General features: G+C 48.2%; 1 protein-coding gene and 2 pseudogenes across 1 annotated transcript; 2 read left to right on the top strand and 1 right to left on the bottom strand.

Annotated features, from left to right (window-relative positions):
* The first annotated feature begins 3,290 nt into the window (after positions 1–3,290).
* On the top strand, positions 3,291–4,217 carry LOC118973119 (olfactory receptor 10H3-like; annotated as a pseudogene).
* A 3,913-nt stretch (positions 4,218–8,130) lies between these two features.
* Positions 8,131–9,081, top strand: LOC108384706 (olfactory receptor 10H3-like). Its single transcript, XM_037022211.2, has one exon. It carries the CDS (start codon positions 8,131–8,133, stop codon positions 9,079–9,081), a length of 951 nt encoding a protein of 316 aa, XP_036878106.2.
* Positions 9,082–13,269: 4,188 nt separating this feature from the next.
* Positions 13,270–17,099, bottom strand: LOC108405811 (olfactory receptor 10H2-like; annotated as a pseudogene).
* Between the last annotated feature and the right edge of the window lie 8,918 nt (positions 17,100–26,017).

The following is a 26,017-nucleotide window of genomic DNA, read 5'->3' as shown; positions in this document are numbered from 1 at the left end:
TAAACTATGTTTTCTACCTTTATCTTGCATCTACCTACCACTTCAGTATTTTATTAAAAATAATGAGAAATGTGGTATCCACATATAAGGGGGGGAGAAGAAGAGGGGTATTAAGATTAGCATGCATGGGGGGGTGGGAGAAAGTGGAGGGCTGTACAAGACAGAGAAGACAAGTAGTGATTCTACAACATTTTGCTATGCTGATGGACAGTGACTGTAAAGTGGTTTATAGGGGGGACCTGGTATAGGGGAGAGCCTAGTAAACATAATATTCGTCATGTAAGTGTAGATTAATGATAACAAAAAAAAGAAAGAAATAAAAGGGGGATTACTCCCTGATAGGATAAAACTAACTGTAAATCAATGATTAATGCATGCTTTAAATATCCTTAATTTTGACCACTTAAAGGGTGTCAGATGATCAGCTATGGAGGTACATTTTTCTGATAATATTCCTTTCTCTTAAAAAAAAAAGCAGTTCCTGTGTGGTGACCTCCAATGAGTTCTACACAATGGTATAAAGGGCATATAAAAGTGTAGGCAAAGGGTCTGTTTGTGTTTATACAGAGGATCAAAGCCTAATTTGGCTACCCAGAAAATGAACTAAGATATGATATGAAAAAGAACTTCCAACATCAGCACTCTCTGGAAGACTCATACCAGAAGATGATCATCAAAAAACCCCAACAAAGATCCACGCGCTGCTACAGCTGTAGATGCACTGATCCCACCAGTTCCTGGACTTGCCATGGGAATGAAGAAGAAGATATCTAAGCTGGCCTGTGCATACAGCAAAACAACAAATTTGACTGGATCTATACTGTTGGAACTCAACCAAGAATTAGGAGAAGTGCAAATTGTAGTGCTCCAAAATCTTACAACTACAGACTATCTACTGTTAAAAGTACATATGGGATGTGAACATTCCCCAGGAATGGGTTGTTTTAATTTGTCTGATTTCTCTCAGACTGTTCAAGTTCAGGTGGACAATATCCACCATATCATAGATAAGTTTTCACAAATGCCTAAGGTGCCTAACTGGTTTTCTTGGCTTCACTGGAGATGGCTGGTAATTATAGATCTGCTTTGGTTATGTAACTGTACTCCTATTATGTTAATGTGTGTGCGCAATTTAATTAGTAGTTTAAAACCTATAGATGCTGACGTTACTCTACAAGAAGATATGTCAAAGAAATAATCAATCTTCCCATGTTTTCTTCCACCTGCTACTTCTATAGCTTTTCTTCTTCCTTCCTAATTACAACCCTTAAATAGAATTTGTGCCTCATATCGAATTTACCGAGTATCATAATTCTTCCAAGTGGTAAAGATACCTCAAGACAAATGCTGGGCATAGAAGCCACAGGGCATAAATATTCAAAGAAGTAAAAAGCTAACCTTTTCAAACAATAAGGCTTCTCTCTCACTTACCAACTTTACATTTCCCTGTATGGCCCCAGAAGATGACTGGTTAGCCAGAGACGGGTAAGATTCCTCAAGGGAGGAACAACCTAAGACAGGCACAGTCGCAGGGGGGCCATCAGGTGAGAAATTGGGGATCAACAGAGGTGAGGCTTAGAACCTCACCCCCCCTGTTTTGAGAGAAATCTTCTGCATCCATGGATGCTTTATTGCCCTTGTCTAGCTTGGATTAACACATAGTCTACAGGCACACACCTGATCATCTACATTTGCTCTCTTACAACACTAAACTATGTTTTCTACCTTTATCTTGCATCTACCTACCACTTCAGCATTTCATTAAAAATAATAATAATAAAGGGAGAAATGTGGTATCCACATATAAATCAAGTATAAAAATCAAACGAATATTCATATTTGAACTGATTGTTTATAGTTCATAATGCATGATCAAAACCGAAAGTTTCTGTGACGACTGCCCTTGTACTGTTCACCATGTAACTTATTCACTATGTAAGAATTTGTTCTCCATGTAAGAACTTGTTCATTATGCTTCAGAAGATTGGAGACTGACGAAAATTAGGCTTGGGGTGGATTAATGATTGTGCATTGAGCATTGACTCCCCTATACAGAATTTCATTGTTGTTAACAACCATTTGATCAATAAATATGAGAGGTGCCCTCTCAAAAAACAAACAACAAAAAAAAGTATAGACTTCCAATTGTAAAATAAATAAGTAACCAGGATGTAATGTATAGGATAAGAAATATAGTCAAAATATTGTAACAACTTTGTATGGTGGTAGCTGGTAGCTAGAATGATCATGTATATAAATGTTGTACACCTGAAACTAATGTAATACTGTGTGTCAACTACGCTTCAATAAAAAAAAAAAAGCTTGAAGAACATTGTAGTAACCAAGATACATGTCATTAATATACAGAACATTATACTTTAGCAAAATATACTCAGCGGGGAAATTTTAGATGCATTATGTGAGGATTGGAACAAGCCAAGGGTGCCCACTGTCTCTGCTGTTCTGAGCATGGAACTGAAGGCTATGAGCGGCGTTGTAAGGGAAGAAAAAGAAAGAAGGCATATAAGGATTGGAAGGCAAGAAACATGGTCATCTACCCAGAAAAAGTACAAGAATCAAGACATGATATATTAGAACGATAAGGGAACATAATGCTGCACAAGACAAGATCAAGTTACAAAAGATCAGTATTTCTCATAGCACCACACTACTAATAACCACTCAGAGTACAGAATTTAACTAAACTGTAAGAAAATATTCCCAAGAGTGACACAACTATAAACAGTTCTAAAACATTTTAGCCTCAAAATCCCATTGGACTAAAAAACTAGTGCGGTCTTTGAAGGATTTTGGTGGGGTGGATTATAACTATCACGTCATAGCACGTTAGAAATTAACACTGAGAATTTTTTTAAATTAAGACATTAGTATATTTAAAAGAATAGTCATCAACCTACTATACATGAACATAAGTAATATATTTTCAGGAAGCTAACTACATTTTCAAAAAAACATTTGGTGAGAAATAGGGCCTTCTTTTACCTGTTTGCAGGTATGTGTCATACCCTGCTTCATGGGTTGCGCTTGGTACTTGTATCTGTTGTTCTTTTCAGTCTTTTATCTTAATAATAAATCATGAAGAAGAGTCAAATGTTAGGAAATGTATTCCCACCTTGACTGATGTAGTTCTAAGATAGTTCTTTTTTTGTTTATTCATGCGATGAATCACATGATAGGTCGTCTCATTCTGAACCATCCTTGTCATTCATGGGATAAACCGCTGTGCTTTCGTTCTGTCTTCGATTTCACCGGATGCAGCCCCCGTGGCTGCTCAGAACCACAGCGTGGCGTCTGAATTCATCGTCCTCGGCTTCTCCACCTTCCCGCAGCAGCTCCTGCCCGCCTTCCTCCTGCTGATCCTGCTCATGTACCTGTTCACGCTGCTGGGCAGCCTGCTCATCATGGGCACCGTCTGGAGCGAGCGCAGCCTCCACACGCCCGTGTACCTCTTCCCGTGCGCCCTCTCCGTCTCTGAGATCCTATTCACCGTTGCCATCACCCCGCGCATGCTGGCCGACCTGCTCTCCACCCACCGCTCCATCAGCAACATGGCCTGTGCCGGGCAGATGTTCTTCTTCACGTTCAGTGTTCCACACTCCTTCCTGCTCATGGCCCTGGGCTATGACCTGTCAGCTGCTACACTACAACATGCTCATGAGACCCCTTGGCTGTGCCCACCTGGTGGCCTGGTCCTGGGCTGGTGGCTCAGTGTTAGGCATGATGGTAACCTTGATAGTGTTTCACATCACCTTCTCTGGGTCTCATGTGATCCATTATTTTCTCTGCCATGTGCTTTCCCTCTTGAGGTTGGTCTGTGGGAAGGAGATATCCTTGGTCACTGGGGGTGTGATCCTGGTGTGTATCAGAGATACGATAAAGCTGATCATTGCTCATCATCTTCTCCTCTGTCTCCCCATGGCTGCTGTCCTGAGGATCCCTGTGCAGAGGGCCAGCTCAAGACCTTCTCCACATACGCGTCCCACCTCACCGTGGCGGTCGTGCACTGTGACTTTGCCTCTATTTTCTACCTGAGACCCAAGGGTGCCCAGGCTGTGGACAGTGACACTCTGATGGGCACCACCTATAACGTGTTCACCCCCTTTCTTAGCCCAGTCATTTTCAGCCTCAGGAATAAGGAGCTGAAGAGTGCCATAAGGAACAGCTTCTGCAGAAAAGTCTCTCCCCTGAGCTCCTGATGGCCAGTTTGGTGGTAGTGTTAGGAATGTTAGGTGGAAAGACAGATGTAAGCAGCCAGAAAAGGGGAAGATAAGGCTCAGAGAAGAAGCCCCCAGATACGGTTCAAAGGAAAAGCTACCCACACCCTTCCAGGGAGGGAGTCCCACGTGAAGACAGCAAAGGCTTTGCAGGGAGATCACTCCCTCCCCAACCAGATCCCAACCCGGTGGGCACGGAACTGAGAACTGCCCGAACCACACCTCAGCCTGGGGGAAGGACATGTGCACTGAGAGGGGTGGCTGTGTGGACGGACCTGTCCATCAAATAACCCCACCTTGTCAGCCAAAGAGGTGTTCCCTAACCAGGATGCAATACACATAGGCCTCCCGCCTAACAGGATGGAGGGCTTGGTCTACCCTGACCTTGGCCTGCTTCTCCCTTGGACTGCATTCAAATAAAACGTTCACTCAACTTCACCACTGTGTCTCTGCCTTTTAATTCTTTGTTGCAGCGGGGACAAGACCTGAGGGGAGCAGATTCAGCCCCGTGACACCAGTATCTGTGCCTAATGTGTTACCCGTCCTTGGGCAGGTGGCGAGCATACCAGGCACCTGTCTGGGCGCTGATCTTTCTTTCATGGACAAGCAAGGGAAGATTTTTATCTCCCCCATTAAAATATGAAAAGCAAATATGAAGACATTAATAAATGCACTAACACTGGGCCTTTATTATCAAGCACTGCCTCTTATGTTATATTATTATATCATGTTTTTAATAATAACAAGAGTACAAAAGAAAATAAACTTTGTTTCTGAGAAAATGGTTTGCTCATTACTGCCTTCGGGAGTGATGGAGTCTAAGGGAGGTTTTATGTGTTGAGCTGAGTTGAGGGCTGCAGAGCAGAGCAAGGGCCAGAGAGAGAACGGGAAGAGGGTTCAGCTCTTGGGCGAGAACATAAAACGTGTTAAAAGGACGTTGCTTTCTGAAATCTTACGATAACCCTTTCCCCATATACTTCTGGTAAAACAATCTCTCAGGACTGTTTTAATGTCTATCTATTTGGGATGTATTGGAGGCACATGTTACCTCAAGATGCCACACTGAGAGGTCAGGGGCTCCCCACAGTCCCCCTGTGACGCAGAGGAGCAGTGCTGACAGAGGTCACACAACATGTGAGTGAGGGCGTCACGCAGAACGTCAGGTCCATGTGCCCCCCGTGCTGGTGCTGGGAATCTACTATGTCTGCTGCTCAGGGAGGGGGGCCTTCTGGGGTGTAAACTGTTAACTCAAGGTGAAGCCAGATTTCTGAGCTGAAGGCAGATGTTTATATTGTAAAGATAAATGCACAGCTACCAGGCATCCCATTAACATTCAAGAGACGCTGTCATCAGAGGGTCAGGACCCACGGGCAATACCAAAAGATCAAATATCTCTGTTTCATTGTATCACAGAGAGGCATACGCTGATGCAGACGCCTGGCTTGGATCACCAGGAAAACAGGGAGAAGACAGAACTTGACTGAGACGCCAGGAGAGCCCTCCAGTTTGGCCAGGAGACACTGCACACCGCTATTGCCCAAGACAAGCGCTCTCCAAGGCTCAGCTCCAAATGGCTCTTATTCTGGGAAGAGTTCCAGCTGCTCCCACCCCAGGGCACAGCCCTGGATGCGTCTCTGGGCTCCTCCAGCTCCTGCCTTCCCTCTGACCTGCCTCGATCCCAAGAGGCTGAGGGCATCTCTTTCCAGCCCTTCTCCCACAAGACTCAGCAGGGGCAGAGGCCTCTCTGGGCAGAGAGAGTGGGGAGCCTTTGCTGCGTCTGGGGAGCTGGGGGAAGTGGGGACTGCAGGCCCCAAAGGCCCTCTGATGATCCTGTGGCCCCTCCAAACCGCGGGGACAGCCCTTCCCTACTGGTGTTCTGGGGGTGCCCAGGAGCAGCCTGCTGGGAAGTCTGCAGCAGGGATAAATCGCACAGCACCAGTCCTGAGCCCTGAGGTCTGACCCTCACCTGCCTGGAGCCCCGCTGACAGCATCAAGCAGGAGAGCGGCTCCTGCCCACCCTCCCCTGCAGGCTGCTTCCCGCAAGAGGCGGTCCAGGCTGGGGGGTCCAGGAGAGAGACAGCAAGTGGGTAGAATCAGACCCTGGTGGGCAGCGCTGCCCAGCCTGGGAATGGGGTCAGGGCCGGCGAGAGGGTCCTAAGACCAGGTCTTGCCTCTGGGAGGCTCCAGGGGTCTTCTCAGGCTGCCCACTCTGGGTCCCTGGTGCTTCACCAGCTGATATACCCTTTGCAGCTTCAAGGTCAGCAGCTGTCAGCCGGGGGTGATGTGCCCCAGGGGACATTCGGGCACCTCTGGAGACATTCTGGGGTGTCATGACTCATCGAGGTGGGAACGCTAGTAGTGACTGGTAAGTTGAGAGCAGGGATGCTTCTAAAGGTTGTATAATGCACAGGGCTGCCACTACCCCAAAGAATTACCTGGCCACAACTGTCCCCAGTGCTGCAGTTGAGAAACTCTGCTGCAGGCTTACCCCTGGCTGGGGCGGATGGGGCCCCTGCCAACCTGAACGGGAGGTCCTGGGGCAGCTGCATGCTTTCCTGTGATGTGGGATGTTTGCCCAGCACCGTGGGTGAGCCATACTCTGTCAGCCCAGAGTAGACAGAATTCTGTCTAGTTAAGCAAAGGGGATGTGGAAGCCACAGGCTGAAAACCCAGAAACAGATAAAGCATCAAATTGTCTCCTATCAACCCAGACACTGGATGCATTTGCTAAAGTGTGAAACAAAGCCACTATTCTTACTATTTGTTTCTTGAAAATGCACTTACTTTCCTACAAGTTGTTATTCACATTAACATGTAATAGGTTAATCATTTACTATTCTTTTAAAGGGGCTAATACTAAATATTTTGAAGATTCTCAGTGTTAATTTTGAATTATGTTAAGAAAATATGTAGTTATAACAAATAAAAATAAAAGTTCTCTAGGACTTTAATAATTTCTTAGTGTAAGGGGATCCTGACACCAAAATGGTTGAGAGCTGTTTCTTTATAGTTTGTGTCAATATTGGGCATGTTTTCTTTCTTTTTACTTTAGTCCTATACTCGGAATCGTTATTACTGGTGTAATACTGATTTTTTTGTAAGTTAATCTAGTCTGCAGCATTGTGTTCCCTTATTGTTCTGATATAGTATGTCTTGATTCTTGCACCATTTCTGGGTATGTGACCATGTTTCTTGCCTTCCAATCCTTATATGCCTTCTTTCTTTTTCTTCCCTTACAGCGCTGCCCGTGCCTTTCAGTTCCATGCTAAAAACAGCAGAGACAGTGAGTACCCTTGGCTTGTTCCAATTCTAAAATAATGTACCTATAGTTTCCTCACTGAGTATACTATTTGCTAGTTTTGTGGTATACGCTCTTATCTAGCTAAGAAAGTCACATTCCATTTCATATTGAGAAGGTGCTCTTTATTCTTTTTCTTAACAGTTTGAGCAACCCTTTAAGATAATTAAAATAAAAACAAATATGGTTTTGAGATACATACAATAAAAGTGCACAAATTTTAGTGTGCAGCTCACTGCATTTTGACATGTGTATACAACCAGCACCTAATTCAACAGAGCATTCTCACTGATTTTTATTTTCTTCATCTAAGAAAATGCTCTTTAAAAATATACATATTTCAAATCCTTGTGTTGTACACCTAAAACTAATTCAGTGTTATATGTAAACAGCACCTCCGTAATACATCATGACGAAGAGTCTAACGTTAGGACATGTATTCCCACCGCGATTGACCGACTTCTAAGATAGTTCTTTATTTGTTTATTCATGTGATGAATCACACGACAGGTTGTCTGGAGCTGAACCATCCTTGTCATTCATGGGATAAACCGCTGTGCCTTCATTGTGTCCCTGATGTGACCAGATGCAGCACCCATGGCTGCTCAGAACCACAGCGTGGTGTCTGAATTCATCGTCCTCGGCTTCTCCACCTTCCCGCAGCAGCTCCTGCCCGCCATCTTCCTGCTGATCCTGTTCATGTACCTGTTCACGCTGCTGGGCAACCTGCTCATCATGGGCACCGTCTGGAGCGAGCGCAGCCTCCACACGCCCATGTACCTCTTCCTGTGCGCCCTCTCCGTCTCTGAGATCCTCTACACCTTTGCTGTTATCCCGCGCATGCTGGCCGACCTGTTGTCCACCGATCATTCCATCAGCTCCGTGGCCTGTGCCGGGCAGATGTTCTTCTCCTTCACGTTTGGCTTCACACACTCCTTCCTGCTCACCGTCATGGGCTATGACCGCTACGTGGCCATCTGCCACCCCCTGCGCTACAGTGTGCTCATGAGCCCCCGTGGCTGTGCCTGCCTGGTGGCCTGGTCCTGGGCTGGTGGCTCAGTCATAGGGATGACATTGACCTTGTTAGTATTTCACCTCACCTTCTGTGGGTCTAACGTGATCCACCATATTGGCTGCCACGTGCTTTCCGTCTTGAAGCTGGCCTGTGGGAAGGAGACTTCCTCGGTCACGCTGGGGGTGATCCTGGTGTGTGTTACAGCTCTGTTGGGCTGCTTGTGCCTCATCATCCTCTCCTACGCCTTCATTGTGGCTGCCATCCTGCAGATCCCTTCAGCGGAGGGCCGGCACAAGACCTTCTCCACATGCGTGTCCCACCTCACTGTGGTGGTGGTGCACTACGGCTTTGCCTCCATCATCTACCTGAAGCCCAAGGGCACCCATGCCGTGGACATTGACACTCTGATGGGCACCACCTATACGCTCTTCACCCCCTTTCTTAGCCCAATCATTTTCAGCCTCAGGAATAAGGAGCTGAAGAATGCCATAAAGAAAAGTTTCCATGGAAAATTCTGTTCTCTAAGCTCCTGACAGCACTTTAAGTGGTCGGAAATGTGATTGAAGGGCTGGGGATATAATGTCTGTCTTCATAGTTCTGTCATAAGGATTCAGGTTTGTGAAAATACTCCCTCATGGGTGTCCCATGAATACTATTTGTTTTTCCTTAGTTTATGTGTTCCTCTGTTGTCTAGGCTGCAGCGATTGTGATCTCTTGTTTATGACAGTGTTTGATGAACCCCATCCATTATCTGAACTTAAGAATGTGCTGTTCATCGATAGGGAGGTGCGGAGCATCACATGGATGTGTCCGGACTCTGAGGCACCTGGTTCCTCTTGAATAGAAGCACCAGGGAAGACTTCATTCATCCCCCCAAAATAAGAATAAAATAAAAATCATGTTGCTGTATGTCACCAGCATTGGGCCTTTATTATCAAGCATTATGTCCAGTGTTTTATTATCTTATGTTTTTAATTATAACAAGGGTACAAAACAAAATAAACTCTTTTTCTTCGAGAAAACTGTTTGCTGATTACTGTCTTGGGAGTGCTGGACTCTAAGGGAGGTTTCCATGCTGAGCTGTGTGGAGAGAAGGATGTCAGACCATCAAGCAGCAAGAGTGAGAGAGAGAGAGGCAAGAGGCTCCAGTCCTTGGGCAGGAACATGGAGCACGTAGAGGGCTTTTGTACCTGACATCTTATGGAAATTCTTTCCACATATACTTTTAGTAAAATGTCAATCTCTCATGACTGTGTTAAGTTTTATCTATCTGGAGATGTGCTGGAGGCAGATGCTACCTCGTGATGCCACAGTGAGAGGTCAGGGGCTCCCCACGGTGCCCCCACCAACCAGATGAGCAGTGTTGGCCGAAGTCACGCATCATGTGAATGAGGACATCACGTGGACCTTCGGGTCTGTGTGCCTCCCGTGCAGGTGTTGGGTATCCACTCTGCCGAGGCTCCAGGAGGGGGCTCTCTGGGGGTGTAAACTGTTAACTCAAGGTAAGTCCAAATATTTGCAGGGTACCACCCTCGCCATTGGGTCTGCTACCAAAGACGAGTGGTACGTCATGAGAGCCCCTGCAGCTGGCCTCCCCACTCTGTATCAGTAAGATTTTCCATTATTAATTTTCACTAACTTACATTTATAATGATTAATAATGTGTACATATCCACAGATATGCATTGGACTTAAGTTGGAAGCTTTGCATTAATCATACCCCTTAGTTGATGATTTTTCATCAGTATTGATTTGCACAATGATGGATCCTGTTTTATTGATTTCCATTCACCATCATGTCCCACTCCTGCCCCTCACCCACAAATGGCAGGCATTCCAGTTAGTTCCATGTGTACCTTCTGTTTGCCCAAATCCTTATAAAATGTGTTTGGTGCCCATACATGCTTTGGCTGGGGTGCATTCTCCTATCGTTTTCTAGTCGTTTGCCCAGAGCTATGTTTTAGGAGCTGCCCAGGCTGCTGTGTGGATGTCAGGTTCGTTTTTTTCCCTGTGCGTGGTTAAAGCCACCTGGCACACCCCCCCAGGTGGAGAGGGGTCTCTCAGGGTGGCCCCGACCCTCTGTGGTCACTGACAATGCTGCAGTGAGTGTCCTGGGTCACAGGACACTGAATGGGAATGTGAGAATATCATTCAGGCAGAGACAAACCCTCTTAAGTTCTTTTTGCTGAAGGCAGCAGGACTTGGGGCAAGTGTGTCCTTAATGTAGTCATTACCCCAGGTACCTGCTAGAATGACCGAAAGCCACCTTCCTTCATAGGTGGGCCAACACACAGCACACCATCTCCCAGTCTGTGCTGCCCTGACAGTATAAAGTGACATCGTGTTGTTGTGTCACCTGGCATTCCTCTAGTTGCTAATGAGGCACCGCGTGTCTCGTGTACTGTGTGCCAGTCACATTTCCCCCATCTGTGCCTACCCTTTGCCACTTTCCATCATGATTCCTGCATTTTATCTCGTTGGTGTGTGGACAGTCCTTGTACGTTCTAGGTAATAGCCTCCTATCAGGATTTTTTTCAGCTTATTAAAGTATACATCATATCCAAATATTGGCACATGTTTAGTATATACATTGTGATGAGTTTGGACAGATGCCTACATCTGCAAGACCATCACCACAATCAAGGTAATAAATACACTCATCATTTCCAAAGACTTCTTATGTCCCCTTGCTGTGTGTGTGTGTGTTAACAGCACTAGACATGAGATCTACCCTCTTAAGTTCTTTTTTACTGAAGTATATTTGACATATAACATTGTGTAAATTTACGGTGAGCATTTCATGCACATATATATTGTGATATGATTGCCATTGTAGACATAGTTAGAACCTCTACTAGTCACATAATTATCATTTGTTTTTTGTGGTGGGAATAATTAAGATTTAGTCTTTAGTTTCAACAAGCTTTTCAATTACTGTCTTACTAACTGAAAACTCTGTCATACATCAGATCTCTAGAACTTTTTTTAATTGCCAAGATCTACTTGCTCTGTGTCATCTGGTAACTTTAGCCCTGATGTTTTTTGTTAATATGATTCATAATTTTGATGTCATGGAATTGATCTTTTTTATTTAAGGGTTATATTTTTATTTTTCCTCTTTGAAGAACTCGTTTCCTGTTCTTAGATCACCTACCACACTTTCTTTCATTGACTACGATTTTTCCTTTCACAGGTTATTAATTCATCTTGATTGTCTCTTTGGGGGGAGTCCAGTTTTGTTTTTGTCTGTATAGAGAGATGTTTTCTTCAAGAGTGTCCGCTAAGTAATTCATGCTTTTCCAGATGGCTTGTGCTGTGACCTTAGCCCTGTATGAATGGCTGCATTGCTGAGGTCTCTGTTCTGCACCCCTAGTCTGTTAGTCTGTCTCTGCACTCATCTTACTTAGCATTATTTCCAGGACTTTGCAGAATGCCCCGCTGCTTGGAAGGCAATTTCCCACTGTCTCCTTTCGCTCTTCATTTCAAGGCTGGCTTTGTCCTTTATGGATCATTATTTGTTCATAGGAATTTTTAGAATAAGTTTATCGTCTTAAAAAATCCAACAGGTGGACATTCCTTGTACATTTTAGGTATTAGTCTCCTATTAGGTTTTTTCAGTTTATTAAAATATACATAAATATCAACATGTATTGAACATATGCATTTTGATGAGTTTGGACAGATGCCTACATCTGTGAGACCATCATCATGACCGAGATTAAATTTGGGGGAGAATGAACATCTTTATATTATCTTTCCATTTCATCTATTTATTTATTACTTTAATTTTTAAATTTATATTTATTTTAAAATAGCATGTACTTATTATTTTATTTATTCTTATTTGTTTTCTACTAGTTAGAGGTTTCATTTTACTCCATAGAGGTCTTGTGTGCTCTTGTTTAAGTTAATTCCCAGCTGCTTGCTAGATGTTTGTGCTACTTTGAAAGGTATCTTTTTGTTTTAACTTTTTATTTTTAGTTTATTTCATACCTACAAAAAAGTTGCAAAAATAACACAAAACTTCTCATGTTTGCCTCCCCCAACGTCCTGTCAGCCTCTCACGTGACTCCAGGACACTGACCAGACCCTGGACACTGACACTTGTAGAATGTTATGCAGCAAACTACAGATTTTACTGGAACTTTTCCAGTTTTCCCACTAATACCTTTTCTAATCTAGGGCACAAACCATTTCATTTAGGTATTGTTTCAACTTTTTGCTATCACTCAGTTTTTAGTATTATCTTCTCTTATCCAAGGATGAGTGGATATCAAGTCACTATGACAAGGTCAGATGCTCAACCTGATACTTACATCCCGAATATATGGGAACGTTCGGCTCTCCTCTTCTTACTAACTTCCTGTTTTGTTGCAGTATGTCAGGTGACCTGGGTCTTTGTGACACTGGCATGGGAATTGACCCAGACTTCCTTTATGACTTCACCTACAATCTCTTTTGGAGACAATTCCATGTTCTTAGTGTTTGTTCGTTGGTGCAGTGACTAGAAGTGCATGTACTTTTTAGTCTATTTGTGTGTATATATACATTTATATACATATATAAGTATATGTAAATATAGCTCTATATATGCATATGTATATGTAAATCAGCTGAAGTATTAACTAAAGTAACACAATTAAATTTGAAATAGCAGTAATTATCAAAAAGGTAAACACATTCATTGCACCAACTAAAAGGGTGGTGCAACAATTCACTTGCTACACTGAGGGAGAATCAGGTTCTGGTCATCAGGGCCTGACCTCACCCTCACCTTCTGGAGGCTTTGCTCTATCCAGGCCCTGTGAAGGCGCATTCCATGTGTGATCCTATGCAGTCCTCATGACTGCCTTGTCAGCTAGGAACTATTAATATTAACTTCCTTTCAGGGATGAGAAAATTAGGGCTCAAAAAGATTAAGAAGCCAATCGAACATTTTTTTTCTTTATTTCCCTTTTCTTTGGGAGCACTGTTTCAAAACAACTTCTGAAATGCATGTAACTCATGTGGATAACATAGGAGAGTTTTGGGTGAAGAGAAAAAAGTCACCACTCGCCCCAATGCACATGTGGACAGCTGAGTTCATGCAGCAGGTTGGGCGCAGTGATCACAGATTCACATAGCGCTTTCAAAGACGGGACTCCAACCAGGACTGGATTTCTCCCACTCAAAATGTTTTATTCGTGATCTTACCATAACAATTTTTCTTTTTAATAAAGAGACTGGAGTGTTATGCTGTTCTTTAAATTCTCCATGCCTGTATGGAAAAATGAGTAGAGACCATGACGAGCTCTTAAGTGGGGACTAAACCCAGGTGTAGCTGAACAAAGACCCTGGGTCCCTACCATGTGCCAGGACCTGTGCTAAGCACGTTAGCTGCTTATTTATGATCTTGTTGAACCCACAAGCAGCTCTGTGAAGCACAGGCAGTATTAGGAGCAGCAATTTGCCGAGGCCCCCACCATGGCTTGGAGAGGGGAACACCCTCTCCAGGGAGCCTTCCCGGGGTAGAGATCACTAGACCCCAAGGTCCTGTCCCCAAGCAGCAGTGGTCACAAGCCTGGGCAGACAGTCCACCCTGTGCCCGAATCCCTTCTCATCAGTTTCTCCAGTCTGACTGTGGCAGAAGATCCACACAGAATTGAAATGAAAGAGCATGACATGTCAGAGAGATGGCACGCCACTAATATTTGGCAAATAACCAACCCAGATAGAAATTTCCGCAATGAAAGTTGGATAATTAGGGGAAAATTATGCATGAAAAGAGAACAAAACTCAAAAAAGAAAAAGAGCTAAAAGCAGAATTTGGAGGAAAGAAAATGTTTCAGGAAAGAGGCTTCTACTCACTTCTACGCACTTTTATTCACTGCACCAACAAACAAACGCTAAGAACATGGAATTGTCGCCAAAACAGATCTTAAGTGGAGCCAGAAGGAAGTCTAGGTAAATTCCCAAGTACCAGTGTCACAAAGACCCAGATCATCTGACATACTGCAACAAAACGGGAAACTAATAAGAGGAGAGCTGAGAAACCGGAGAGAAGCCGGGGAGCCGGATGTTGTGGGGCCAGTTGCTGGGGCCTCCTGAGGGAGGCTGGGAGGGGTCAGGTACCAGCAACTGCGCGTCGGAAACCCCACGTAGGCATCTTCCCTGTCCGCTGGCTTAACCGCCTGCACCCGGGAGCCAGAGCTAGGCTCTTTGAGGAACTTGCACCTGCTGTGTGAACGACACCACCCCCCCCCACCGCGTTTGTTTCCTTGGCCCTGGCTTCAGGGCGAGCCAATAGGAGGACAGATATTCCCCGTGGGGACACCACTGCCTCCTGTGTCCACTTTGAGGCCAGATCCCACATCAGTGCATTCACCAAAGAAGTCAACTCGGCCAGTAATGGCTGTGATATATTACTGGAGGTTTTTAAGGAAAGAGGGAAGAAGCCGTACAACTGACACTGCATACAAACGTATTTTAAAATGACTTAACACCTGTGTTCTCTGCATGGAGTTCTTCACCAGGATCTGAGCCACCATCTCTCTCTGTCCCTGAAGATACCGGCACTCGTAGCGAGAGGATCCATCTCTCTGTCTCCTGTTCTTCCCTCCCCACCAAACAGGGCCTGTAGCCGTAAGAGGGCAGCTACCACCTCTTCCCTTCCTCTTTGCTGGTGCCTCTCTCTGTTCTACTGCTTATGGAGAGACATCTCTTTCCCTTCTCTCTCTTTCTCTTTCTCTCTTCCCTCCATCCTTTTACCAGGCGCTTAGCTCAGAAACAAGTCTATTCCTAGGATTACAGAGGAAATGGGAAATTATAAATAACAAGCCATTTTTTGCAGGCATAAATTGTCTTCTTTCCCCATCACAGGTTTTTAGAAATAAAGAGATGCTGCCTTAAAAGGAGTAAATATAGGATACGATTCAACATATAGTATATACATATGTAGTGGGTGTTATTTTTGAGTACTGCTATGTCAGCAGCCCAGTAGCCAGAAATAATGTTATTCCTTTCTCAATCTGAATATATGTGTGTGATGATTCCCTCTTTCTCACAAAATTAGGTGCTTGCAGGCATGGATAACAGATGGAAGTTGATGGCCATGGTCATTTTCAGGAGACTGCAGCTATGTGAACCTAGTCAAAACTGAGGTTCAGCCCCTGCTTCACACTATATACAAAAATTGACTTAAAAAGGGTGAAAGACCTAAGTGAAAGAGCTAAAACCATAAAATTCTTAGAAGACAACACAGGTATGAATATCTGTGACCTTGAATTACACAACAGTTTCTTAAACATGACATCAAAAGCATTAGCAACAAAAGAAATCAATCAATAAATGGATGTTCTCAGAATTAATATTTGTCCTGCAAAGAATACCAATAAGGGAATGAAGAGACAACTCCCAGAACATGAGAAAATATTAGAAAAGTCACATAGCTGAGAAGGAACTTGTAACTAGAAAATATAAAGAATTAATACAACTCAACAAAAAGAAAACCAACCCAATTTCAATAATGGTTATAGTATCTCCATAACATTTCTGCAGGAACATGCAGAAATGTTCAACAAGCATGTGATAAGATGCTCAATATCATTACATATTAGAGAAATGTGAAATCCAAACCGGGATGAGATAGCACTTATCTCACTAAGATAGGCTGTAACAAACAAGACAGAATAATAGCAAGCGTCGGGAAAATTCCGGGGAAATGGGAGGCTGGGTGTGAGCACTGTGTAGGTGGCGGCCGACAGGCTGCTGGTTTCCTGAGACTGGGGTCCCCTGGGCCTGAGGTAGGTGCTCGAGGCAGAGCCATAGTGCACGACCGCCACAATAAGGTGAGATGCACATGTGGAGAAGCTTTGTGCCAACCTTCAGCTGAGGGGATCTTCAAGACAGAGGCCACAGTGAAGGCATGAGAGAGGAGGAGGAGGAGGAGGAGAAGCAGCCCAACAAGTTCAACATACACAGCAGGCCCACACCTAGGGCCACACGTGGTACATTGTTTCCACAGGCCGACTTCAGGAGAGGCGGCACCTGGCAGAAGAAATGGTGGCACTCATTGGATCTGCAGAAGGGGAGGTGGAAAGTGGTTGATGTCACCACCAGCCCCAGGAACAGGCTACCAGGTAGGCACAGTCATGGGGGCTCATGAGCACCTGGCTGTGCAGGGGATGGCAGATGGCCACCTAGTGATCGTAGCCCATGACAGTGAGCAGGAAGGAGTGGGTATAACAGCACAGGAGAACATCTGGCCAGCACAGGCCACAAAGGAGATGGAACGTTGGGTGGAGAGCAGGACCACCAACATTCGTGGGATGATGGCAAAGGTGTACAGGATCTTGGAGCTGGAGAGGGCGCACAGGAAGAGGTACACGGGCGTGTGGAGGCTGCGCTCGCTCCAGACGGTGCCCATGATGAGCAGGTTGCCCAGCAGCGTGAACAGGTACATGAGCAGGATCAGCAGGAACAAGGCGGGCAGGAGCTGCTGCGGGAAGGTGGAGAAGCCGAGGAGGATGAATTCAGACGTGCAGGTGGAGTTTATTCCAATCCTGGTGGCCATTCGTGGTTGGCGAGAGAAGGTAGGAGGCCCGGTGGGAAGGAACTCAGAGTCTCTGGTGAGCTCAACGTAGGAGGACTTCCTGGAGAGGTGCCTTCATCTCTCCAACTGGTGGTAAGTCCCTCTGCAAAATAGTGTTCATAGTAACGTATTGAGGTTTAAATGAGAACATGCATCTCAAGCACATAGCAGAGGTCCTGCACATGGTATGAACTCAATAAAAACTAATACTGAGCAGTATAATCATTACGACTAGTCTTATTGCTATTATGCATTCCATGCACCACCACCATCACCACGCTTTCCTGCCTTTAAGCATGTTGGATGCCCCATGCTTCTCTGCATCACCATGAATCCAAAGCCTTCCCGAGTTCCAAGGGCAAGAAACTCCCTGCTTCGTCGGGAAGGCACCTCTCTCCCACGGTGAGGAAAGGACATGGGCTTTGATGAATTCTTAGTACCACACCATATGAGTACTCCCGGAAAATGGAGTGAATCATGCTCATTCCACAGGCTTCTTGTGGCGCTTAAATGAGATGATGCAGGTTCACCTCCTATTGCTACTGTGGTCCTGTCTTCTGACGTGTATGAGTCCCTAACAGGGAGGGGACCCTGACTGGCTTCACCACAGACTCCGCTATCTGGCCCTGACAGCATCCTCTGTCTCCAGTACTTCCCAATCTATTCTCTGAGACTCCACCCCCTCCTCAAGCTCTCCCGCACTGTCCGGTCCCCAAACTCCTATTTCCTGGACAAATCAAGGGTCTCTGCTGTGGGTGGTCTCGCCTCCTTCCCTGAGGGGCAACAGAGTCACATGACCCCCCACCCAACAAGCCCTCCCCTGTGAGGGCCGCTCTCCTCCCAGGCACCTGCTCCCATCAGAAACTCCCCTCTCTCTCTCTCAGCCACAAACAGGCTTGATGCAAAATGAATCCATGAGTCAATGGTCAGACAAAATGTGGTCCATCCATACAATGGAAAACCATTTACCTATACAAAGGACTGATGGACCGATGCAACAACCACCTGGATGATCCTCGAAGACATCACGCAACGTGAAGAAGACATCTCAAAGACCGCACAGCGTATGATCGCATTTATTTGAGATCTCACAGTAGGTAAACACATCGAGACAGAGAGCAGCTGCGAAGTTGCCAGCGAATGGGAGTAGGGTGGAATGGGGAGTGACTGTAAATGGCTTCGAGATTTCCTTTTGGGGTGGAAAAATATCCTGAAACTAGGTAGAAGTAGGTAATGATGGTTGCGCAACATTATGAATGTACTAAACGCCACTGAATCGTGCCATTTACAATGGCGAGAATGCGGAGAAGCTGGAACGCTTCTGCACCGTTGGTGGGGTTGTGAAGCGGCATGACAGCCATGGACGGCAGCATGTGCTTGGATACACGCATCACAGCATATCTGTGCAATGAAATATCACTCAACCTCGAAAGGAAGGAAATCCTGCCACGTGCTCAACATGAGTGAACCTTGAGGACATTATGCCAGGCGGAATCAGCCAATCCCAAAACGGAGAAAGCCAGTGCGATTCCCCTTATCCGAGGTCTCTAACATGGTCCCATGCACACAGAAAGCAGGTAGAATGGCGGCTGCCCAAAGCTGGGAGAGCGGGAAAGGGAGAGTTTTTGTTTGATGGGTGCAGAGTGCCTGTTTTGCAAGATGAAAAGATGGCTGGGTACCATCACACACCAGTGCATGTGCGCCTGGCACCACAGAGAGGCGCACTGGGGACGGTGTGGATGGCTCATTTCCAGTTCGGTGTTTTCATCAAGTACAGACACCTGCCACCACATGGGTGAGCCCCGGGAACATGCTGTGTGTGTGAAAAGAGCTGGGCATAAAACGTCTCATTTCATTAATACGGAACACCTCCAACAGGCAAATCCAGAGTGACAAGAAGCAGACGGGTGGCTGCCAGGAGCTGAGGCTGGGGGACAGATAGTGGCCGCCCACGAGGACGGGTGTCCTTCTGGGAAGGTGGATCCCCTTTCGTAACCAGAGAGAGGTGATGGCGGCACATCAGGACTGCACTACATGCCACTGGATTGCACACTCTAAGCGGTCAGTTCTACACTGTGTGAACTTGACCTCAACTTTCTAAACAGCAAAATGGGCCTCCCCCAGCCCTCTTCTCTCTGCACCGCCTCCCCCCTGGTTGGGAGGCCAGCCTGATCCCAGGAAGAGGGAGGGAGGGTCTCAGAGTGCCCATGGCCGGCCCAGGCCTATGGGAGGGGGTGCCCAAGGCTTCTGGGGTGGGTGGGGCAGCCTTCCTGCTCCTGCGCGGGGCAGCCTGAGCGTCCCCCAGGGCTGCCTGAGCAGAAGCAGAGGCGCCTCAGGACAGCCCTAGGCAGGAGTGGGCGCCTCCTGTTCCTGCAGCCTGGGGCCCGGAGGCCCCGCGTCTCACACACGCCTACCCGCGACAGTCGCCCAGCTCCACATACCACACCCCACCTCCCACCTCCCACCTCGCCCCACACACGCAGGTGCCAGGGGCTCTTCCTTACACCAGCGTGCACACAGCAGGCCCGCGCGCGCCGCGCCGCGTTCAGATCGCGCACGGACACAGATGCAGAGAGCCCGCCCGCCCTCCAGGATGGACTCGCGTCTGCAGAGTTCCAGCCACAGGCGGCCCTGCGGGTGACGCAGACCTGCACTCTCACAGTCTGACCCGGCAGAAACGCGGGGAAGGTGATTCCGCCAGTGTCCCCGACAGGCAGCTTTCCCCTAGGATCCGCGGCGACAACCACGGTGTGCACAGGGCGCGCAGGGGCTGGGGCGCTCAGACCAGCCTGGCGCGTGTTCAGAAACCGGGGGCCTCTGCTCAGGCACGGTTTGCCCCAACTTCATTCGGCCGGGTAGTGCGTTCCGAGATCCACTCCCAGCACTCCTAATACCCTCAAGCCCTTACCCGCAATCGCGCGCTTGCAACACCTCCTCCAGGAAGGCATCCAGGGGTCAATTTCACAAGTGTCTCCAATCTGATCTCAAATAAATGAATCTGGCAGACACAGCTGAATGTTTATGGTACATTGACTCTGGGTGGAATCCTTCTGAATCTTTTTACTAGGTGAATTGTGGGAAGGGAAAGAGCTGGAGACCATTCAGGGAGTTTGACAGCCCTTCATGGCTTTCTCTCCAAGTAACTGAATGACATCCACTGGCCTGTCTTCCTCCCTTTGACAGGACCTCTTAAAAGTGCTATGCAGGTCCCAGTCTCCCCCTTGATGTCTCCTGCGAAGGCTGTTATGTCTCAGTCTCCCCAGCCCCAGCCCCAGCCAGCACTGAAGACGGTGGTTCTCGCATTTGGAGACTGGCTCCCTTGGAGCCCTAAAAGCTCATCAGTGGGGAGACCTTGTTATGAAAGAAGGTGAGGCCCTAGGAGACCAAGCCACGCCTCCAAGGTCACAGCGCCCCCTGCAGGCAGGCATGCAAGATGCAGCTGAACTGTGACCGTGGTCTGCCCTCCATCTCCAGGGTAAGGATTGCCCTCCTTCTGTGACCTTAACCTTCTACCCTGACCCCTGGCAACCCAGAAGCAGCTAAAGGGTCTTTCTCCTTTGTCCTGGTTCCACATCTTGGCTGAACATTTGTCCCTCTGATGTCCTTCCCAAGCTTGGCTTTGCCAAGGAAATTCCCTACACACCAGGTCTTTGGCCCAGTGGGAGAAGCTTAGAGGAAAGTGTTGGCTGGACCCACAGTCCAGGCTGCCCACAGCCCGGGCTGCCCCAGCCTCTTGCTGGCCTCTCCTTCCAGCCCACCCTCCCCAGGGCCCCAGAAGGATGATAGGTCCCAGTGCCTTTGAATATATTTACATTTTGGCCCCTGACTTCCCAGCTCCCTCAACCGCATTCTGAGCACTTCTCCATGCCTTTTCTCATGCTGGTCCCTCTGCCTGAGATGCCCTCCTTTGCCCTGTGTGCTGGGCACCTGGTCATTCTTCCAAATTTAGCTCAGATGTTACCTGCCCCCTTTCCCATCTTCGCTCCCACATGGCACTGTGCACGTCTCTCATTCATTATTTTCTTCAGTGCATATTTATTGGGTATTTATTATGTGCAGGAACCATTCTCAGTGCTGAGAACACAGCTTGGAACCAGTAAGACACCATTCATGCCCTCACAAAGTCACAGTCTAGCTGGAGTCACCCACCTGTAACCAGACAATGAACACCATGTGATAGGGGACCTGGGGAAGTTAGGAGTCAGAGGAGAGGCTGGCCCAGCCCGGGGGGTGGGGGAAATCACGGAAGGTTTCCTGGAGGAGGTGACATGTGGCCTAAGACCAGCTGATGGAGGCAGGTGGGGGTGAAGCGTGAGGTTTGTGATCAAGGGTGAGAGAGAGTCTGACACATTCAAGAAACAAAAAATGCTCCTGTCTTATTTTAGCCAAGAGATACAAAGTGAGGGTGCTGTGTTGGAGAAGAGGGAGGAGACCCAGAGGGAATTGGAGCGGCTAACAAAAGCCAGACTACACAGCCTTGTGTGTAGCAGTGAGGCTTCTGAAACTAGGGAGCCATGGCTGGTTTTGAGCAGCAGGGGAAGGGTATGATCTGGTTTGTTCAGCAGGATCCCTCTGGCCCTGTGTGGTGCATGGAGAGGCCAGAGCTGAGGCAGACAGCTGCACCAGGAAGGATGCTGTGGGGCATTAAAAAGTCTTTTAGTTCCTCAAAAATTCATGTCTACTTGGGACCTCAGAATGCAACCTCATTTGGAAAAAAGGGTCTTTGCAAATGTAATTATTTAGGATTTCAAGATGACATTGTCCTGGGTTGGGGCCCTAACTGACTCACATCCAATAACTGGTGTTCTTATAAAAAGAGAAGACGGAGGCAGAGATGGGTGGCTGGCAGACACCATTGACAAAGGCATGGATCGGATTATCTGTCAGGGTTTCCAAAGGGAACCAACCCTGCCAACAGTTTGATTTGAGTCGCCTGACCTCCAGGAGCAGAGAAAATAAATTTCTGTTGCTTTAAGCCACTCAGTATGTGGTCCTCTGTTCCATCAGCCTTAAAACACATACATGGGCTGAGGTTGTTCCAGGATATTGTGCTGTCACCAGGCAGGGGTCTTGGAGATGAGGGCCTAGGAAAGGGGGATGACAGTACATACTGAACTGCATTTGGCCCAAAAGCAGGCAGCCTGGGTGCTCCTGGCCCCATTGCCGGGCACTGTCTCCTCCTAGTACATCCCAGTCCCTTCTGCCTGTGGCCATCTTCTGGGAAGGTCTGGAGGCTGTGTGTAGCACTATGGGCTGACTCAGGAACACCTGATGAGTCTTCAAGTCTCCCCCAGGCCCCTGTACCTGACAGGGGCCCTGAGGGCTGCTGCCGGAGCATCTGGCATGGCTCCCCTGGGAGCCCTAGGAGCACGCCAGGGGGAAGACCTGGTTAAAGGGAAGGTGCAGCCCCCGTCTCTGCCATCCCACTTCTGAGCCCCAATATGACTGACGGGGGGCCAGAGCCTTCTCTGCTACCCGAGTGAGCACGCTCTGAGGCTGGCAAGAGGCGAGCATGCGCGCCTTCTGGATGCCTTCCTGGAGGAAGTGTTGCAAGCGCGCGATTGCGGGTAAGGGCTTGAGGGTATTAGGAGTGCTGGGAGTGGATCTCGGAACGCACTACCCGGCCGAATGAAGTTGGGGCAAACCGTGCCTGAGCAGAGGCCCCCGGTTTCTGAACACGCGCCAGGCTGGTCTGAGCGCCCCAGCCCCTGCGCGCCCTGTGCACACCGTGGTTGTCGCCGCGGATCCTAGGGGAAAGCTGCCTGTCGGGGACACTGGCGGAATCACCTTCCCCGCGTTTCTGCCGGGTCAGACTGTGAGAGTGCAGGTCTGCGTCACCCGCAGGGCCGCCTGTGGCTGGAACTCTGCAGACGCGAGTCCATCCTAGAGGGCGGGCGGGCTCTCTGCATCTGTGTCCGTGCGCGATCTGAACGCGGCGCGGCGCGCGCGGGCCTGCTGTGTGCACGCTGGTGTAAGGAAGAGCCCCTGGCACCTGCGTGTGTGGGGCGAGGTGGGAGGTGGGAGGTGGGGTGTGGTATGTGGAGCTGGGCGACTGTCGCGGGTAGGCGTGTGTGAGACGCGGGGCCTCCGGGCCCCAGGCTGCAGGAACAGGAGGCGCCCACTCCTGCCTAGGGCTGTCCTGAGGCGCCTCTGCTTCTGCTCAGGCAGCCCTGGGGGACGCTCAGGCTGCCCCGCGCAGGAGCAGGAAGGCTGCCCCACCCACCCCAGAAGCCTTGGGCACCCCCTCCCTTAGGCCTGGGCCGGCCATGGGCACTCTGAGACCCTCCCTCCCTCTTCCTGGGATCAGGCTGGCCTCCCAACCAGGGGGGAGGCGGTGCAGAGAGAAGAGGGCTGGGGGAGGCCCATTTTGCTGTTTAGAAAGTTGAGGTCAAGTTCACACAGTGTAGAACTGACCGCTTAGAGTGTGCAATCCAGTGGCATGTAGTGCAGTCCTGATGTGCCGCCATCACCTCTCTCTGGTTACGAAAGGGGATCCACCTTCCCAGAAGGACACCCGTCCTCGTGGGCGGCCACTATCTGTCCCCCAGCCTCAGCTCCTGGCAGCCACCTGTCTGCTTCTTGTCACTCTGGATTTGCCTGTTGGAGGTGTTCCGTATTAATGAAATGAGACGTTTTATGCCCAGCTCTTTTCACACACACAGCATGTTCCCGGGGCTCACCCATGTGGTGGCAGGTGTCTGTACTTGATGAAAACACCGAACTGGAAATGAGCCATCCACACCGTCCCCAGTGCGCCTCTCTGTGGTGCCAGGCGCACACGCACTGGTGTGTGATGGTACCCAGCCATCTTTTCATCTTGCAAAACAGGCACTCTGCACCCATCAAACAAAAACTCTCCCTTTCCCGCTCTCCCAGCTTTGGGCAGCCGCCATTCTACCTGCTTTCTGTGTGCATGGGACCATGTTAGAGACCTCGGATAAGGGGAATCGCACTGGCTTTCTCCGTTTTGGGATTGGCTGATTCCGCCTGGCATAATGTCCTCAAGGTTCACTCATGTTGAGCACGTGGCAGGATTTCCTTCCTTTTGAGGATGAGTGATATTTCATTGCACAGATATGCTGCGATGCGTGTATCCAAGCACATGCTGCCGTCCATGGCTGTCATGCCGCTTCACAACCCCACCAACGGTGCAGAAGCGTTCCAGCTTCTCCGCATTCTCGCCATTGTAAATGGCACGATTCAGTGGCGTTTAGTACATTCATAATGTTGCGCAACCATCATTACCTACTTCTACCTAGTTTCAGGATATTTTTCCACCCCAAAAGGAAATCTCGAAGCCATTTACAGTCACTCCCCATTCCACCCTACTCCCATTCGCTGGCAACCTCGCAGCTGCTCTCTGTCTCGATGTGTTTACCTACTGTGAGATCTCAAATAAATGTGATCATACGCTGTGCGGTCTTTGAGATGTCTTCTTCACGTTGCGTGATGTCTTCGAGGATCATCCGGGTGGTTGTTGCATCGGTCCATCAGTCCTTTGTATAGGTAAACGGTTTTCCATTGTATGGATGGACCACATTTTGTCTGACCATTGACTCATGGATTCATTTTGCATCTTGAAAACGCATTGTATTTTGCATCAAGCCTGTTTGTGGCTGAGAGAGAGAGAGAGGGGAGTTTCCGATGGGAGCAGGTCCCTGGGAGGAGAGCGACCCTCACAGGGGAGGGCTTGTTGGGTGGGGGGTCATGTGACTCTGTTGCCCCTCAGGGAAGGAGGCGAGACCACCCACAGCAGAGACCCTTCGTTTATCCAGGAAACAACTAATGCTGTCACATGATCTGTTCTTTGACAACTGGGTAAAGTCAGAAGTGTCCTGCCTCACCAGTGAGTTTAATAAACATGACCAGCCTCAGTGCCAAAAGGCTGTGCACTAGAGAACTTATTTCCAGTTCAGATGAAGTCCAGTCCCTGCTGCCAAGTATTCAACAGACAGGTACAGGTCAGCTGAGCCCATCCCCTGAGAAAGCATGGTGACCAGGACTGACACAATACCTTCTCCCATGGGCATTACAGTGGAGGGGGGAAGATGCTGATGAGTAACAGAATTTGTTAAGAGGGTAAGGAAGGGAAGACAGAGATCTACAAGAGCCGAGTGACCTAATCCACACAGAGCAGGGCAGTCTGCGAGGACTTCATGGAGAAGGTGGCATTTCAGCTGAGACTTTCTGCTCTAGAGGTAGAGTGAGAGGACAGGGTGCATCAGGCAGAGGGAACAGCATGTGCAAAGGGCCTGAGGTAGGAAGATGATTGTCCACCTAAGGTACAGAACAAGGCCAATATGACAGCAGGCTTGGGCAGCAAGCAGGGAATGGGGCCCTCACAATGGCATAACAGGACAGACAGGGGTCAGATTACAGAGGCATTACCCCATAATCCCTATAGGCATGATATGACTCTCATTTACATAGAGGGACTAACTATGATACACACACAAGGGTTCCTGTGACCTCAGTCACACCTGAGAAGGGAATTTCACATAAACTAGGGAACAGCCATTCACATTTCAGAAGGATTTTGCAACTTGCCGTAAAGTTGTGCTGAGTCATCTGTTGGTTTGCTCAGCAAGTATTTACTGAGCACCTATTAGGTGCCAGGCTGTGAGAACGTGAGGGTGAGCAAGTCCAGCGTGCTCTCAGTACACTCTCAGGGCTGCCAGTCTCCTGGGGAAGAAGCGGTTTAGATGAGGTCGTTTACATAACACGGCAGTGAGCAAGGCTGTGGAAGCAGAAGCCTCTGCCGCCCTCCGAGCCCTGGAGACCTTCACATGGAGCGCCTGTCAGCGTAGAGCGCTCCCAGCGGCCACGCTCAGCACCCGGTGCGGTGCTCACTTAGGGCTTTGCTGCCCGGGCCTCCACAGGGCATGCTGGAGGGTTAGGCC

The sequence above is a fragment of the Manis javanica genome, chromosome 13 (genome assembly GCF_040802235.1).
Source record: "Manis javanica isolate MJ-LG chromosome 13, MJ_LKY, whole genome shotgun sequence".
Taxonomy (NCBI): Eukaryota; Metazoa; Chordata; class Mammalia; order Pholidota; family Manidae; genus Manis; species Manis javanica.
Note: the sequence above shows the minus strand (reverse complement) of the source record. Positions and strands in the feature narration are given on the sequence as shown.